Source organism: Cheilinus undulatus, linkage group 17 (assembly GCF_018320785.1).
Source record: "Cheilinus undulatus linkage group 17, ASM1832078v1, whole genome shotgun sequence".
NCBI classification, from domain to species: domain Eukaryota; kingdom Metazoa; phylum Chordata; class Actinopteri; order Labriformes; family Labridae; genus Cheilinus; species Cheilinus undulatus.
In genome coordinates, this window is record NC_054881.1 from 29,325,302 (window position 1) to 29,343,585 (window position 18,284).

At 37.7% G+C, this 18,284-nt stretch overlaps 1 protein-coding gene across 8 annotated transcripts; it reads left to right on the plus strand.

Annotated features, from left to right (window-relative positions):
- The first annotated feature begins 9,696 nt into the window (after positions 1–9,696).
- Positions 9,697–18,158, plus strand: prkab1a (protein kinase, AMP-activated, beta 1 non-catalytic subunit, a). Of its 8 annotated transcripts, none has more exons than XM_041811319.1 (8): positions 9,697–9,793; positions 11,136–11,317; positions 11,441–11,610; positions 11,949–12,042; positions 14,279–14,393; positions 14,676–14,809; positions 15,083–15,151; positions 16,317–18,158. In XM_041811319.1, the coding sequence occupies exons 2-8, from the start codon at positions 11,168–11,170 to the stop codon at positions 16,392–16,394; spliced, it is 810 nt and encodes a 269-aa protein (XP_041667253.1). In that variant the 5' UTR covers positions 9,697–9,793; positions 11,136–11,167; the 3' UTR covers positions 16,395–18,158. The 8 variants fall into 8 exon arrangements, with proteins under 8 accessions (XP_041667253.1, XP_041667248.1, XP_041667251.1 ...); XM_041811314.1 differs by having other exon boundaries at positions 9,703–10,475; XM_041811317.1 differs by having other exon boundaries at positions 9,703–10,146.
- The last annotated feature ends 126 nt before the right edge of the window (positions 18,159–18,284 follow it).

Here is an 18,284-nt window from a genome sequence, read left to right on the forward strand (position 1 = left end):
GTAAAGACCAACTCTCCAAGTGATCCACAGGCACCCCAGTTTCTAATCCATCCTCAAATACTCAAATATTAAAAGCTTTTTAGTTGCTACACCACTGCTACTTTTTATTGTGGAGGTCATGCTTATAGTCAAATATATGTGCAGTTATCAAGCCAATAAACTGGATAAATTAAACATAGATAGAAAGCCAATATCAGTTTGAGGGTATAAATGATTAATCTACATACAGAATAGGAAAAATAAGGGCCCCCACCCTCCAGTATTTTCAAAGTGCTGTTACACAAAGTAAAACATTTTTAACAGCTTTACCAAACATCCCAGTTTTATTTTGGATGCTTACATTATTTCACTTGCACACAGAAACAAAATTATTTCCCAAAAAACAAAGTCTAGGACAAGGATATACATTAATCTTGGCAATTCCAAGTGTGAAGAACTGGAGTGAGAAGTTTTATCAAGAAATTCAAAGAGAGCCACACAGACTAGAACAAGCCTGAAAGAGAACGATTATAGAGACTCTGGAAAGAAAACCAGTGAGAGATGTGTCTAAAGACCTCAGAACAACTGCCAAGACACAAGAGGTCTGCACAAGAGCTCCACTTCTGCAGAAGAGACACCTTCAAGCCAGACTGAAGTACACTAAGGACAACGTGGAGCAGGATTATTCATACTGGTCAGGTGAGACCAAACTAGAGCCCGTTGGTCACAGGGATGTTGCTTATGTCTGGAGGAAGAAGGGAGAGGTGTATAACATAAAGAACACCGTCCCCACAGTGAAACATGAGAGTGGGGGTAATATGCTGTGGAGATGCTTCAGTGTGCATGGAACTGGTAATCTTGTGAGGGTGGGAAGATTCATAACAAAAGAATATGTGAACATTTTGAAGAAAAACTCAAGCAGTCAGCAGCAAAACTGGGTCTGAGTCACCGTTTTATCTTCCAACATGACAACAACCCAAAACATACATGGCTACTGGTGAGGAACTTCCAGAAGACCAAAGTGAACATTATTGACAGGCCTGCACAAAGCCCTGAATTGAATCTCATTGAAAATCTGTGGGGTGAACTGAGGGCCAAGGTCAATGCCAGAAGGCAATCAAATCTGAAGGAACTTGAGACATTTGCCAAGGAAGAATGGGCTGGGATTCCTCAGGAGACGTGTCTGAGACTTGTTGAAAACTACAACAAATGACAGCAGGCTGTTATCCAGCAAAAAGGAGACACAACTGACTATTAACACTAGGGGGACTAATAATTTAGACCCTGGAAGTTTTTGTGAAATAACTTTGTTTCTGTATCCAAAGTAAAATAACGTATACATCCAAAATAACTCCATGATGTTTGGAATAGTTGTGATGAAAATACTGTGCTCTAGTTAACAGCACTGGGGATAAATTCAAATTTTCATAGGGAGCCAAAATTTTGTCCTCATCTGCATATGATATACAAATCAGAAAACATCTCATTTGATAAAATGTTAAGGTAATTTTAAGGGCTTTTGTTCAATTCAAATGTAAAATTGTAACTATGTCTTGTTACAATGCGCAAACACTGTCATGGTACCTGAATATGTGTCATGGTGGACTGCGTGCTTACCTAGGTGGAAAACTTTAAAGGTCACTCGGGGTGGAGATCAGTGAACCTTCAATTACAGATAGATGTAAAGAAGCATTTAAATTACACCTGCTTAAAATGCAGCCAGTTAAAAGCTCCCTCAATTTGATTTCCTAATGCTTTTTACTCTAAGTGGCTAGAGCAGAACATATGACCAGAAAAGTAATTTTTAAATACACTGAAAAAGTTCAACAATGGACAAGGGCTTTCCTGAATACCTTACCCACTCTATCTTTAATATATAGAATGGATGTCAAGTAGGCTGTAGCACAGGCATAGTCAGATGAGGGTTTGATTAAACTTAAATCCAGAGAATGGAACATTGGATCTCTCACTCTCATTGGACTCCTGTTGGCCATTAAAATGAAAAGGATTGCCTCTCATACTCACTCTTCAGGTTTGTAGGGTGGGATAGAAATAGTGGTTTGAAACATTCTCATTGCCAATATCTTAAAAGTAAAATAAGAAAACATACTTCTTGTAGTCAGACAGTGCAGCCATGAAGCCTGTAGTGCCCTGGAGCTTGTGTTTCTTTTTTATCCATCAGTAAAAGCAGAAATAGAACCCACAGAGTCCAGCAGCAGCATCTCCGTGAATGTTTAACTGAGGGTCAAATGGTGAGCATGGGGGAGACAGAGACATGCTGTGGAAAGATAAAGACTCAGAAACAAAACAGGAAGCAGAGATAAAAGGACACAAAGAATGAGGGAGCGTGTGTGGGAGGGGAATCGTTTAGATGAGGATGTTATGTAATTGTTTCATAACTGATTCAATGATGGTGATCTTGACCCGGCTAATTGCTACTTTAAATTCTGAGTCAAATGTGAAACTTGAGCTCTGAATTAGTCCAATGTGGTCTCGCCCAAGTAGCCTCACAAATACTGGGCTGATGGGAAAGATAGCTTTAAGCTCTGTGATGCTGCCTTCAAGTCTTTTGAGACTTTCAGCTTATAATTAAGACCTTATGTCTTTCAACAAAAGCCTGGCAAACTTGACAGGGTGAAACAAAAATTTGCACTATATATACTGTGCCTATAAAAAGTATTAACCCTCATGGATGTGTTAGGCTTTTAACCCATTTCATAAATTAATCATGGTCAATATAATTTGGCTTTTTGTTTTTACTTTTTACAATAAAAGGGCAAAAACCTCTTGATGGCCAAAGTGAAAACAGATTTCTACTGGGTAAGAAATGTCAAACAAATAAATGTAATGTAAAATAAGTGACAGCATAAATATTAAACCCCTTAAAGTATGTGTTTAGTAGATGCATTTTTGGCTGCAATCACATCACTGACTCTGTGTGGATAGGTCTCAGTCAGACTTGCACATCTGGACACCACAATTTTATTCCATTCTTTTTTGCAAAACCGCTCCAGCTCTGTCAGGTTGCACAGGGATTGGGTGTGAACAGCCCTTTTCAAGTACAGCCACAATTTCTATATTGGACTGAGGTCTGGGCTTTGACTCAGCCACTCCAGAACATTCACCTTGTTGTGTTTTAACCATTTCTGTGTAGCTTTCCCTACGTGCTTCAGGTCACTGTCTTGCTGGAAAATAAATCTTCTTCCAAGTCATAACTCTTCTGCAGACTGAATAAGATTGTCCTCCAGGATTTTCTTATATTTGCTGCATTCATTCATACCCTCTAACTTTACAAGCCTTCCAGGGCTGGCTGCCAAGAAGCATCCCCACAGCATGATGCTGTTGCCACCATGCTTCACAATGGGGATGATGCTTTCATGGCGATGTGCAGTGTTTGGTGGCTGCCAAACATAGCGCCTTGTCTGATGGTCAAAAGCGCCATCTCATCAGGTCAAAGAACTTGCTCCCACTCGAACATGAACTCCTACATGCCTTTTGGCAAGTTCTAGTCCAAATTTAATATTTTTTCTTCAACATTCCATTTAACTTTGACTGATGAAGGTCCCGAGCAACAGCTGTTTTATGCAAAGTCTCTCCCATCTCAGCGACTGAAGCTTGTAACTCAGTTTGTGAGGATGGTGTGATCTAGGCAGATTTACACATGTGCCATATTCCTTCCATTTCTTGATGATGGATTTCACTGAACTCCAGTGGATGTTCAGTGCCTTGGAACCTTCTTTGTATCCATTCCCTGACTTATACTTTTCAGTAACCTTTTCTCTGAGTTGCTTGGAGTGTTTTTTTTTCCTTCATGGTGTAATGGCAGCCAGGAATGTTGTTTAACCAGTGACTGGATCTTGCAGACACAGGTGTCTTTAAACTACAATCACTTGCCACAACATAGTGACAATTGGCTGGACCTCTATTAAATTTGGTTAGTCACTTTAAAGGGAGTGAATATTATTATTTTACATATTATTGTTATTATTTTAATTGAAATTAATTTGTAGAAATCTGTTTTGACATTGACATTAAAAAGAGGTGTTTTTTCAAAAAAAAAAAAAAAGAAAGAAATTATATTGACCATGATTGATTCATAAAATCAATAAAAGGGTAAAACATCCAAGCGGCACTGTTAAGTAAATGCAGCACCATTTAGCCTGTTCTGGGTTTGCACCATTCCGTTCTATTGTTTATTTTATTATTCATATGTGGTTTCTATGCTAAAAATGATTTTTTTTATTACATACGAATGTAAAACTTAGCCTTGGATATGTATCTACACTGAAATGTCAACTGGTATATTGATTTCAATCAGTCATCCTGCTGCCTCTCCATTCAGCAAATCAAGGTGTCCTTGGTCAAGATACAGATACTTGAATTGCTACAAAAGGCCTCCCGATCACTATGTGAGTGAGGTTGAATGAACTTTAAATCATGAGCAGTTAATTTGCATGTCAGCCTCTGTAATGTTCAGCTCAGTTTATAACTGTTAATATGTTAATTAAACTGCCTTGATGGGCTGGCAGACTAGAAGGTCATTATGTTAGCAGTCAATTGACAATTTAGCATGTAAGGAGCACAAAGTGTTTGTACAGCAAAGCTGTAAGTATGATGGTGGCAGTGTTGAGTATGACTAACGTTTGTTCTTCCAGTTAATTTATAGCTTAAATTAATCATAGCAAATGCTGACAAAATAAATGGCCAACTGGCCAAGCAAGAAATGTGAAACTTCATTTAAAGAAGAATTAAGATGAATTAAATGATGAAATAATACTTACTTTGTTTTCAAGATTACCTCAAATTTTTTAAAGGATTACAAAGGCATAAAAGTCAATAAATACAACGACAAAAAATGTTAAATCATGCCATGTTTCTCAGTGTTTAAAAATAATTAATGAACGGATATTGTTAGACTGCATGTTGATGCATCACAATAAACATGGCCACTTTAGTCTCAAATCAATCCTACACACTTTGCTGCGTTATACTCGAAAGGGTTTATGTTTTTTTAGTAAGCTTTTTAAAAACAGTTGGCAGTACTCAGCCTTCTTTCATCCATCCTCCTGATGCATTATGGACTGGCTGTCAGTCAATCACAGAACTGATATTCAGAGAAAATCAAACATGCTCACATTCACTTCTAAAGGCAATCTCAATTCTCCAGTAGACCTTGCTGTGAGTTGGCAGTGCAACCCACTGCTCCTCTATGCAACCCTTAATATTCAGCTTTTCTAAGAAAAATAAATATCTGTACCATGCCATTTGGTTTTTATTCTCTTAGAAGCAAATGATCTTGGGGACAAACCTTTCAAAATCTTCATATAACTTAAATACCTGTGTACAGGCTGCCCACAGAATTGGCTGGGCCATTGAAAACCCAGGGAACGGCCCTCAACAGCTTTGATTTATTGATGACATGAATGCAAGTGTGTTGGATCACTAGTATTACTCCTGGCTAACAGTAACCTCATCTTGGAAAAGAGTGTGTGAAGCTGTTCTTGGGTTCTGATGTTGGAATTCTTACTCATGCTACTTTTTAACCCCTTTTTACCACATTTTCCAACCATTTTTGCCATTTCCTTTTGCCCCTTTAAACCCATTGTTGTTGCTTTTCTCCTTCTCCCCACTTTTTTGCAACTTTCAAACATTTTTTGCCAAATTTTGTCCAGTTTCACTATTTTGCCACTTATCCATTTTTGCCACTTCTATGTGAATCCTTTATTCAATTTTTATAATAGTTTATAATAATAATAGCCATTTTTGCCACTTTTAAAACATTTGCCCCCCCCAAACTTATTTGCCATTTTAGCCAATTTCTACCATTTTTTTTTTTAAATCTGCAATGTTTTGCCACTTAACACCCTTTTTGCCACTTTTTGGCCTTTTTTGCCCATTTTTTGCCACTATAACCCCTTTTATTGCAGCATTCTCAGTACTATATACTATATACTATAATGTGTTATATCCCATTTCTGCTGTATTTTACCCATTTTTTGCCACTTTGGAATCATTTTTGGCGTTTTTCCGCCAATTCTTTGACTTATTTGCCATTTTAACACATTTCTGTCTCTTTTGAATCATTTCTGGCACTGTTTTCCCAATTACCGCCCATTTTTGCCACTTTTAACCCATTTTTGCATTTTTTGGTTGCCTATTTTTGTCTCTTTAATAATTAACTTAGTATTTTCCATTGTTGTCTCAGTTTCTTCAACTTTATCTTCTGGCATCCTGACATTTTTGCGATTCATGGATTAAGTTCAGTGTGCCCTTCCACGTTGTATACATCTCCAGTAAAAATGTAATTTATCTTGTATGACAGCATAAATAAAAAAAGTCACATTTTTTTGCTTAGATAAGACTGATTATTCAAGTTAAAAATAAAATATGGTTAGCGCAAATTTACAAAGGACCATGATTTTGCGGACTTCCACGGGCTCCAGTTTGTCTGGAACACGGAAAGTTATCCCCTTTATCCTCTCTTATGTGTGGCCTTGCCTATGTATGGTATTAAAGAAAGAAAGAAAGAAAGAAAGAAAGAAAGAAAGAAAGAAACACACAGTCCTATTGGGTAAAAGGTGATCCTGTAGTATTTGCATTACTGCATTGCAATTTAATTAATTTTGGTAATGAATCTCAGATAAACAAGTGCACACATACAGGTGTGTGGAGTGTGTTGCATGCACAGATGTGAGCCTGTACAAGTGCCAAGGCAACAAGTGTGAGTCTGAGTCATCATCTCCCATGTGTAATCCAGAGAAGCTCAGTATAAAGGTTATCTGGCTTGTCCTACAGAGAGTTATAACAGGGCCAGCTGCTGGCTGAGGTGTGATGCAGTGTCTGTGATGGCTTCACTCAGCAGGGAGGGGAACTGGTAAACAAAAGTGGCAGACTGGTCATTGCTCTTGGGGAGTGATGCCAGAGTGGAGCAAAGATAAAATGTCAGTCCATCACTCACATCGCAGAGTTCATCAGGAGGTCTGTTTGCCAATACAGGATTTCTCATGACAGTTCAAGAGATGTGTGTGAGCTTTAGCTAGGGTTTTTATGGTTCAAATGCTTTTCAGCTGATAGTCATGTTGTCTTCTTTTTTTCTAAAAAAAGTCTACTAAAATATTCAAAAATAAACATCATTGAAACATTTACTTACATGGATTGATATGATTGATATTAGGAAGGAAATAAAGTAGATATAAAAAACTATATTTTGTAGTCTTTTAAAACGACATTACCGATAATACCCAGCCCAATCTCAGCCTTAGCTTTACCATTGTCATCTGATTTCATATCCATCAGAACTAACAACCTGCCATACCATTCAACTCTGTATCACCAAACCATTTTTAAATCCACCCACAAGAGCAGGCAGAAACATCACATCCCACCTCCACCCGCCAGGCCTGCTCCTTCACTGGAGCCCACTCAGTCTCCTAAGCTGACGTGAGCCAATTACAGACGTCTGGTTTCAGGACAGTCGTGTAACATGCTCTGGCTTCTGGTTTGTAAAAACTTAAATGTGATGAAATATAGCTCTTGTGAGGTCGTTTTTCTTTCACCTGCATGAAAAAAACGCATGTAAATTGTTGCTTCAGACAATACATTTCACTCTTTCTGTTGATAAGACGCCATCTGAGGAGAAACCAATAATTCTGGAGAGTTATTGCAAGGCATGAAGGCTGTGAAGGGAAAATTAAATCTTTGTAATTGAGCACTCAGCATGTGCTGAAATCTGTGTACAGCTATCAGCCGTGTCCATGCTTATAATTTGGGGCTGTGTCTGCTGTGACATTCTGGCTAAAGCCCCATTAACTGTGTATCCCTCTGCTTTTAAATGGTCTAATAAAATATAGCCTTCCCTCAGTTCACATGTCTCTGCTGGACACTTTTTTAATGTAGATCCTTGTTATGTTCCAAAACCTCCAGCATCCGTTGCTGCCTGCCCCCTGTGTCTGGAGGATGATCAGTGCTGTTTGGGGGTGAACATCATTAGCTCGATTAAATCTGTGTCCAACTTTAGGTTGAAATAATTGGTGTAGTTAAGAGATCAGTGCAAAGGGACAAAACAAGGATGAATAGAAATTCCTCAGCACTATTGCAGTTCGGCATGGCTTTTGCAAAAGAAAATTGCCTGCTGTTACAAGATGCTGAACTGTTTCCATCAAGGTGCAAGAACTAAAGATTCTGGAGGGAAAGATTCCCCATTATGTTAGAGCAGCTAAGGTAGGCAATACACATAACAACAGAGGAAAAACAATTCAAAGTATCCTACTTGTTTTGAGTAAGACCTTGAAAATGCTTTATAATATTTACATTGAGAGAAGGACTTACTTTAAGTTGGTTAAGCACACCTGTACCTAATGACATCAATGATTGCTTAAGTGTGTCTCTTGCGGAGCTTTGATAAAGCATGCTGTCCATGCCACACTGCTGGTACAACTGGATTGGAAGATTACAGCTGATACTGATTATCATAATCTGAAGTTTGTTCAAATTACACACATTTACCACAGTACCTGTGGTCTGATGCTGCCCTTCAGTCATAATGAGCTGCAGATCGTAATGATTAGTGATTTGCTGCATCATTTCCCTCTCTATGGAGTGGGAAAATTTAGGCACAAGCACAGCGTACAAAAAGGGCCATCTTGAAGGTGACCTGAGTAAAGACATGCGGCCAATTGCTGGTTTAAGAAAAACTTATTGCTGCACAGACTAAATGTTAAGTTTTTCATAAATCATCAGCCGATCAATATTTATTTGTTTAGGGCCTTCTCCTAGCAAAAAGGCACTTTACAAAGGGAAGGTAGGCTGGTCTCTTTACTTAAACAGAGACCCAGAGAAGGAAGCATATGGCAACATTTGACATAAATTTAAAAAATTGTTCTGACTGGTAGACTTTACCTCGTCTGAAGTTGAAAACTCATTCACCCCAGCTGGACAGGATGAGAGAGAGGGGAAATGCAGAAAGATAGATATGGATATAGACATGTAAACCAGAAAACAACAAAATGTAATACAGACTATTAGATGGCTATATCTGCTGTGCTGTTTTTCATTATCAAATGAACAACTGAAGGCTACTGCAGGCTATTAGAATCATAATTTAGTTCATGCTGATGAAGATGTAGCATACAAAAAATGGCGTTATTTTTGCATAGTGATAGCTAAATATTTAAAATATAGTGCGACATTTACATCTTAAAATAGAAAACAACAATTTATCTTACATAAAACTGAACAACTATCACATTTTACCTTTGAACTCGAGATATTCTAGTTAGGACAGCTTTTGAAACCCTTTTAGCCAGTTTTACATATTGGGGGTAAATATTGAAGCTTTTCAGTTGTGCTGAAAGATTTTTTTGTGTTATATAAAATCAGAACCCAAGGCTTACACTTTGGTTCTTCCTCTTCACAAAATACGTTGATCTACCTTTTTCATACTTGAAAAACCATTTCACTGCGCTTGACTCCATCTAGTGTTGAGTATCTAAAACTACATCCTCCATTGGGGGGGCTTTAAAGCAATTAATAATAATATTAACTTCACTAATAGTCATATATACTTTACCTGTGTTGTGGCATTTCATCACGTATTATTTATACGAAGATGATAAATGACTGATTTAATTAAAGAGAGATAGTGGGTTTGTTATCCAGTTGCTTCGAAAATTGTGCTTACTATATCAAATCTACTGCGCATGTGCCCACCGGTGGGGGGCGGGTTTGTTTAGCATGACGAAATGTTTTGTTTCTGCTCTCTCTAAATGGGTTTCTTGAGCTAACAGATACATCCACGAAGGCAGACACTTCTCAGGTAAAAAGCAGAATGACTGCTACGTATTACTGCCCTTAGTCTGTTCTTTCAGTGTTTAAATTGGTAGCTTTTATATGCTGCAGTCATTAGCACTGTTTGGTTGACCGGACATCCAACCGGCTACACGTCACAGTCATGCTAACTGCTATCTAACATTAGCAATGGAGATTAGTTAGCTGCTGTAATTAGCACTCAGGTACCAGGGGTTTGAGCTAAATTAGTACCCTGTACCCAATTTATTTGCTCGAAAAGAGATACAACCCCTCAAACGTCAGAAATGAAATTCTATTCTTGAACGACGGTTTCGGGACAGGCTAATGGGACGTTAGCTTGGATGAGGGGCACTGTGTTTGGTAGGTTAATATCAGCAGCATCAGTGATGTTATTATCAGGTCCATCGTATCGTTATATGTATAACAACTTCGTATAACGTTACGTTAGTTTTGATCCGTTCTTCATCAATAACGACAGAGCCATTATTCGCTCAAAAGGGAATAAACGTCAGCCATCGCAAGTTATAGACTGGTTTTTCTCTTTAACCTAGCCATGTCGCTGAGTTTCAACAACACATGTCAAACTGTGGTCAAATTTGCCTATAATTTGCAATGTTACGTCTGTCGGTTGCAGGTCACTTGGCAACATACTATCAAGTTTGAACTGGCTTCAAACATCCGGAAAATAAGTAATCCATTACTGTGTGCCTTTATTTTACAAGGTTGTGTTATCTTACGTCCTTATGGAAGTGCATTTTCCTGCTGCATTAGTAATATCTCTATCAAAATGTGCATGTAATATTATGAATTGTACTTCAATGAAAAGGCTCTTTAAACTTCAGTTTATTCTTTAGTGAAAATAACTTTTAAAAGTACCTAAACACGGGGTTGTTCTGCTTTCAGAAGTGGGTAAATCATTTAATGTCAAGCAATGGTAATTCCGAGCTTCAGTTAAGAGTGTCATCTACAGTATATATCTCATGCACAGAGGTCTGTTCAAAATGTTCTTCTTTCTACTGCTTTTTCCTTCCCATTAAGTCATTATTTACACCCTAGTGTATGTGTATATATGCAAATTGCCTGTTCAAGCCTTGGACCCCTGCTGCTTATACTTTGTTACCTGTACATTGAGTTATCTAATTTGCTTTTGCAATCATTGTTAATCATTGTACACAGGAGCTTAGTGTTCATGGTGTAGAGTAGTTTATCATACTTCAGTGATAGACTTTTTTAAACCAACTTTTGGTGTACATGACAGCTATTAATGATTAGAGTTCTTATTTTAAAAAAAAAGTCAGATACTGTAAAGGCTTTTCTGGTTTTGGGATTTGCTTTTAAACTCCTTACAGTGACCTTTACTTCCATACAAGAAGACAAAGCCATGGGGAATACAAGCAGTGAGAGGGCTGCCATGGGCCAGGGGGAGAAGGCTCAGCGGAGGGACAGCCGGGGAAACAAGGAGGGAGAGAGGCCAAAGATCCTGATGGACAGTCCAGAGGATGCAGATATTTTTCATGGTGAAGACATGAAAGTAAGTTTTTTTTTTTTTTTTTTTTATAGCGTACAATTTACAAATTGTCATTTACCAAAATGAAATATGGTCAGCCTTTATACATGAGGTAAATTGATGATAGATGTTTGATGGGTATTGCAGGCTCCTTTAGAGAAAGAAGAGTTCCTTGCATGGCAACAAGACTTAGAAGCAGATGACAAAGGGCCAACTTTAGATCGGCCAACAGTATTTCGCTGGACTGGAGATGGCAAAGAGGTTTTCCTCTCTGGATCCTTCAATAACTGGGCCAACAAGATTCCCCTTATAAGAAGGTAAGGACATGTTAAATGCTGAAGGATTGTGGTTTTTCAGTGCCTTGTCACTGTTTGTTATAATTCTAAATTAATAAAAAGTAATTTGCTGCTCCCCATGTATTGGCTTTTACAACTCACATACAGTTTTTCAGAATGTTAAAGAGACCAATTCATGAATAAAAAGCCTTATTGAAGGTCAAACTCTGTTTTATTTCCTAGTGTCTGTGAGTCAGGCTATTTAAATTCAGCTAAGTAGTTAGAGGGCATACGTGTAATTGACTAGGTCATAGACTCAAAGGAAAGTACTATGTTAACTTGCCTTTGTTCCAAACCCTCTCTCTTGTTATCTTTAAAAGTCAGAACACCTTTGTTGCCATTGTCGATCTACCTGAAGGGGAGCACCAGTACAAGTTTTATGTGGATGGCCAGTGGACCCATGACCCTGCTGAGGTTGGTAATTATTCTCACATTATGCAATCTTTTGTTGCGCAAGCTTTTTAGTCAGGTCACCATGAAGCCAGGAATGGTATTGCATTTATGATTTTGTCTAGTACTTCATGCACAGGCCATCAAAGTCTTTGTATATTCTGAACAGAAATTTCCTCTGCCTATGGTTTTATGCACAAGAGTATATTTAAAGTTTATGTTTGCCTTACCGTACCGTATTTACCGTACACTTCACGTTGTGTTAACTTAATAGCAGTGAGCGAATTTTGTAAAAGAAAATAAAAATAAATAAAAGTATGTATTATGTGTTCTATCATTGTTCATCCAGCCGCATGTCCATCAAGTGGTCCTGTTTCATTGAGTATGGTTAGGTATGGTCCAGTACGCTAAACCTTAAAATAGTTTGCATTTCCACAGACACCTGTACCCTCACTTGGTGGGTGGGTTGTAAAGTCTGCCATTCAAGCCGCTGAGTTGTAGAAAGGATGAGTGACAGAAATCAGTAGTGAATAAGTAGTAAACATCTTTTTTTCAGCTGAAAAGTGCTGTTTTATTTACTACAGCTTAACTATGTTTTTGAGTTGTAACGGTACGTTAATCTGTGAATATATGTAGTCTATAACGGTGTATACAACATAATATGAATGTTGCAAGCTGTACCATGATAATTTGTCACATTAAAAATAAGCAAAAGGTTTAAATGGTATTAGAATCAAATTAACTAAGAAATCCCAGATGTATTGATCTTGTTTTAAAACAGGCTGCAGCCCGAAGTTTTACAAACATGTTCAACAACCACAGATTTCACCCAGCCGATATGGAAGTTTCTGTTCGTTGTTCGTACTGGGGAATTTCTTTATTTGCTGGTGAAAAGTGAACAGAACTTGTCCCTGATGTCATTGTACAACGTGCAGGTGGTTAGAAAGTGTGGCTATGATTCCACCTGCTGTTGGCTGCAGTAGGCTCACAGTCTTTTCTTTTAGAGATCTTAGAGATCCAGCTTTGTCAGTGGCATACTCTCTTAATGGCGGGGTTGTGTTCAGTAAGTCTGGTCAAACATTTCCTCAGCTGTGGATCATTCACAGTGCCTAAGTATCTGTATATTCCCTATCAAGGGACAAATAGCACTCCAGTTTGCTTTATTTTTTAGCGTTTCTGGCCAGCGAGTTAAATAGTTTTCTTTTTTGTTGATGAAATATTTGGTTTAAGCTGGTTGGCTTTGTGTCTGAGGACTGCAGGTGAACAGAGTCTCTGTACAAGCTGTCAGAGGGGGAAGCTATTATCAGTCTCTCTGAAGGTCAGGGCTTTGTTATAGAGCATGTGGGGCTTGTTTTCTTTTAGAAGAATATGAAATTGAAATGCTTTTTTTTGTTGTTTTTGTGATGAGTGAGGTATATCATCCTTGTTCTGCTCTGCATGCATTATTGGTGTTTTAGGTTGGACATAGGAGATGGATTAACAGAAGCAGAGTCTCGATCAGATGTTTGTTCCATTTTGTAAGTCTTGGTCAGTGAGTGGACACCAGACCTTGCAACCTGCTGTCTTGCCTTGTCTTTCAGGTCATTCACAGCGTTATGAAAGTTACCTGTGGTGCTGATGTTAAGGCCAAGGGTAGTGTAGTTTTAGTTTGTTCAGTTTTAACTGTTATTAGAGTGAATTTAGATGGGTGGAGCTGGGATGTGTTTACCTTTTGGAAAATCATAATTTTGGATTTGGTTAGACTGACTGTCAGAGCCCAGGTGTGCTGTAGACCTTCCTGAGCTGGAGAGAGGAGCACCAGATCCTCAGAGTCTAACAGGGGGATGCTGCAGATTTCTGTAATGATGGTTCAATGCGAATTCAAACGAAATCTGTATGTCTCTTGCTACTCTTTAGAGCACACTTGTTGTCTGTGTACACTGACATGATAATGTCATACTTTTTTCACCCTAATCCCATGTTGTGAAAGCCTGTACAGAAGATCCTTGTGCCAAATAGAGTCAACACTTTTAAAATCAACAAAGCAGGGAAATAATTGGCTTTTGTTGATTTGTTTTATAACCAGTGCTCAGAGTGAAAACGTGGTCTGTTGTATAAAACTTTGGTAAAAAAAAAAATTGTGATTTGTTGAGGACACAGTGGAAATCCAGGAGTCGACTGATGATTGTACAGGCATTATTGCCCTAGTTTACTGTTAACACAGATCCCACAGTTGATCCCACACTTTAATTTAATATGATTTTCTTATATTTCCTTACAGCCTGTTGTAACAAGCCAGATGGGGACAGTCAACAACATCATCCAGGTGAAGAAAACTGACTTTGAGGTGTTTGATGCTCTAATGGTAGACTCTCAGAAGTGCTCTGACATGTCAGGTAAGTGCTTATAATAGCATTTTAGCATCAGTCCTGTTTGATGTCTTTTTAAGGTGTAAAAGAAAAGTGTACAAAAATACTCCTCAATATTTAATCACTGGTCACTTCAGTCACATCACAGTAAAAAGTCAGTCATGTTCTTTGAGATCATAAGGAACACACTTTTCACTTCTTGTGTGTGAAAAGAAATCTGGATTTTAAACAGGTCATTGAACATACTTTAAAATGAAAAGCTGTTCTTTTTTAAAGCTCTGTCAAACTCTTCTGTTTCCTTGTTATCAGACCTCTCCAGTTCTCCTCCAGGGCCGTATCATCAGGACGCTTATGTTCCTAAGCAAGAAGAGAAGTTTAAGTCTCCACCCATACTCCCGCCTCACCTACTTCAGGTTATCCTCAACAAAGACACTGGGATTTCTGTAAGTAGCTGTGAGGCAGCCTCATGAAGCTTTTCTCACTCATAGTTGTGTTGATGTGTATTTCTTCAAAATGTCCTCTTACTTGCACACATATGCCTTATCATTGGTGCTGTCTGTAACCCGTCAAAGTAAATTTTACCAAACCCAACACCATCAGTTATTTTAAAGTGAATTTATTAGATTAGCCAGGAAATATATTTAAAAGCCTTAGATATATGCACAGTGAATGTGTCTCATAGAAAGATGTAAACAATCTGTTTTCCTCCTACATAGTGTGATCCTGCATTACTACCTGAGCCCAACCATGTCATGCTTAACCACCTCTATGCTCTTTCAATTAAGGTAAGGCCCTACATTAATTGCTTCGCACCCACACACAAATGTGTTTGCTTTTTCCTTTTTTACACACCATGTGGCTGCTGAGGTGTGGGAAAATTTCCATGGTGACACTTGAGAAATGACCAGCTTTGTTAGCATTTTTAATACCAACTGTGAGCTGCTGCAGCTGCTTGTAAGCTTTCACATGGCTTGCAGAACACATTGTATCTATTGAGTGCGGACAATGATAACAAGCTGGCAAAAGGGGAGCTGAACTGCAGATAATTGCCTCTTTTCACACATTATTATTGGAAAAACAAGCTGTAATGTTAAAATAGCAACCACAGTGGATGATTTAGCTGGAAAAAGACAACCCACATGAAGAGTACACACTTTGATTCTCGTAAAAAGACACATTATTTTCTACATCATTTTGCACCTTGTCAGATAGCCAGTTATTTACTCTTCAAGTGATGCAGAGGTAAATATGGCTGAGCTTTGTAGCTTTGATGAAACAATTACACAGAGGACATTTTATTAAAAAAATATGTGGTATGGACCTCCATCTAACAATGATGCAACTGCTGTGCTTTCAGTATTGTTCACTGGTTAAAGTATTTTTAAGGACAGGTTTCAAATATTTAAGGTTTATTTTAAACAGTTGCCAGATCTTCAGTTTCTAATTTTCCTTGTTTGGTGCTAGAATTTAAATTAGTTCTAATTCTAACCTCCTGTGTTATCAGGTGATAAATCAGATTGTTGAAAGACTGGTCACAATAAGTGGCTGGAAAAACCTTTGAACAAAGTATTAAATGTAATATGTCAAGTCTTGGTGATATTTTGTCATGCGTATTTGCTGAACAGCAGTTAACTCTGCTCCATTGCAACTGCTATACTAACAACAGATACATCTTTCTATGAAAATAAGAACAGGAATATAGGAGAGGAACACTATATTGCCTCATTGTTGTTTGGGATTTGTAAGTAGAGCTGCTGCATATTGTAGAGATTAGTGGGTGGACTTCCCACTAATCTCTGCAGTTAACTCTATATTTACTGCACATGTTTTGACTGATACCATTGTTATTCTTAGCCCACTTTTATCTTAGATTTAAGCATTTAGTCATTGTTCTTAAGAAAATGGATATTTAAAAAAAGCACTTTTCTGTGTTATCTTCTCCTTTCACAGGATGGAGTGATGGTGCTCAGTGCAACACATCGATACAAGAAGAAGTATGTTACTACTTTACTATACAAGCCTATCTGAATGAAGAGAGACATTATAATCCTGTCCAAGTTGGTTTACTGTACACTGAGTGTACAATATATCAGCCCAGCTTTCCCCCCTCCCTATCATGGAGAAAGAAGGCAAATCCAGGTCATGAGTTAAACCTGCTGAAGAATCTATGTCATGACTTGAAGTGGTACAAATCTGTTTTAGAGGTCATTTAAATGACTTCATTCTTGACTTGTACTACAGTGTCCTGTAATTTAATGCATGGGAATTTGCATTTTTTTAATCCCAACTTGTGAAGTCCAGTCATCTTAATGCGAATCTTCAATCTATCCATCTCCATCCAGAGGATCTGGAATATATCTTGTACACTCAGTGTATGCCCAGGTGTTATACTCATCCCTTGAGGATGATAAACTCACTCAGTAACCCCAACCCTGCATATTCTGCCTTTATTTGTTCACTGCTTGCCATTTAGAACTACACACCTTTGCTTTGTAGAAATAGGCAGTAGTAAGGTAGAACTCAATGTCTCAGATAAAAACAGCCATAAATGTGCTGGAAAGGGTTTGGTCCAGGTGAAATCAGACTGAAAGTCCTTAAACCATTTCAGTGGTAAAGGGGACAGCAGCGACACGATCAAGACTGTGAATATAAAAGGTCCAAGAATAGAAAAAGCACTGAAGTAGTTCTCCACTGTTTTCATTTGTATCTTTATCTTGAGAATTCAAGTTTATTTATAATCACAAAGCGCACAATAATCAGTTTCTGTAATATGTGAAGTATTTGGTGATGTATATTTTTTTCTACGTGGTTTATGATGTAATTAATTTTGTGTCAAATACTCCACCTTTTTTTAAAAATAAATATTTAGATTCAATCTTGTGGTCAAAACAATTTCCTTTAAGACTTGAGAGGGACTTTTTTCGGCAGATTATTATGGGGTGTTAAGCCAAGCTTATTATTGATAAAACACAAATATTTTAGTTTTTAGAATAATCTGGCCTTATTAATAAATGCTTTACTAGTTTTGCACTAGAATGGTTAACATTTATGTGGAGAGTAGAGTATGCATACAGTGTATGTTTGCTCGCAGTAATGAATCATGAGAATTAATCTGATCCTTTAAAGGTCTAAACAGATTAAGTGTTCTTTATACTGACATTACAAGAGAGTAATTTAAGCGTTACAGCAGATGGTTAAGCCAATATGAAGTTGTTGGTTGTTCTTTGGAATAATGTCAATCTTAATGGCAGTGATTTCTTGTTAAGATGAGCTCATAGTTGACATTAAAGACAACAGATAAATTGTCACCTATTTTTTGGTCAGTAAAGCTTGAATTAAACACTGGCTTGAAAAGTTGGAGCACAAATGAGCAAATGAAGGGACCAGCACAGGATTACAAGTTGGAGCAGTTCTGGAAGTTTTTCTTTTTTCCCCAAAAAGGTATATTTACTGGTCCATGTGCATTTAGTTCATGAATAATCATGTAGCATTTATTCACATCAGTGATTCATTCACACCTATGTTAAGGTGCAATTTTGATGAACAAATGACACAATGATGTATCTATTTTTGTTTTAAGCTATAGGCCAGTAGCGGCTGACAATTTCTTCAGCAGAAGGCTGCTTCACTGATTTGTCATAATTATTATATTAAATGTATTTATGCTAAAAATACTTGTATTTAAAATGAATTGCAGTGTCATTTAAAATGTTGCTGATCATTTGAACCAAGCTGGTGTTCAGACAGTTTCCTTTTTGAGAAACATTTGTATTAAACATGAATTTGAAAATGTACGTGTGGTTGAGTCTTTAATTCTCTTGGTCAACAAGGTGGACAAACACTGTTTTTTATCACAGATGCAGTCCAAAGTGTGACCTGTCTGTACCATTCAGATATTTGGATGTTCATGTGTTAAAG

What these genes read in the sequence shown, in the direction of transcription:
- prkab1a (XM_041811314.1), top strand. Translation starts at nt 10,340, where the DNA reads ATGTCGCTGAGTTTCAACAACACATGTCAAACTGTGGTCAAATTTGCC. An exon ending in TTCAAACATCCGGAAAATAA is followed by an intron (nt 10,476 to 11,135) that starts GTAATCCATTAC and finishes AACTCCTTACAG; the next exon opens with TGACCTTTACTTCCATACAA. An exon ending in GAAGTGCTCTGACATGTCAG is followed by an intron (nt 14,394 to 14,675) that starts GTAAGTGCTTAT and finishes CCTTGTTATCAG; the next exon opens with ACCTCTCCAGTTCTCCTCCA.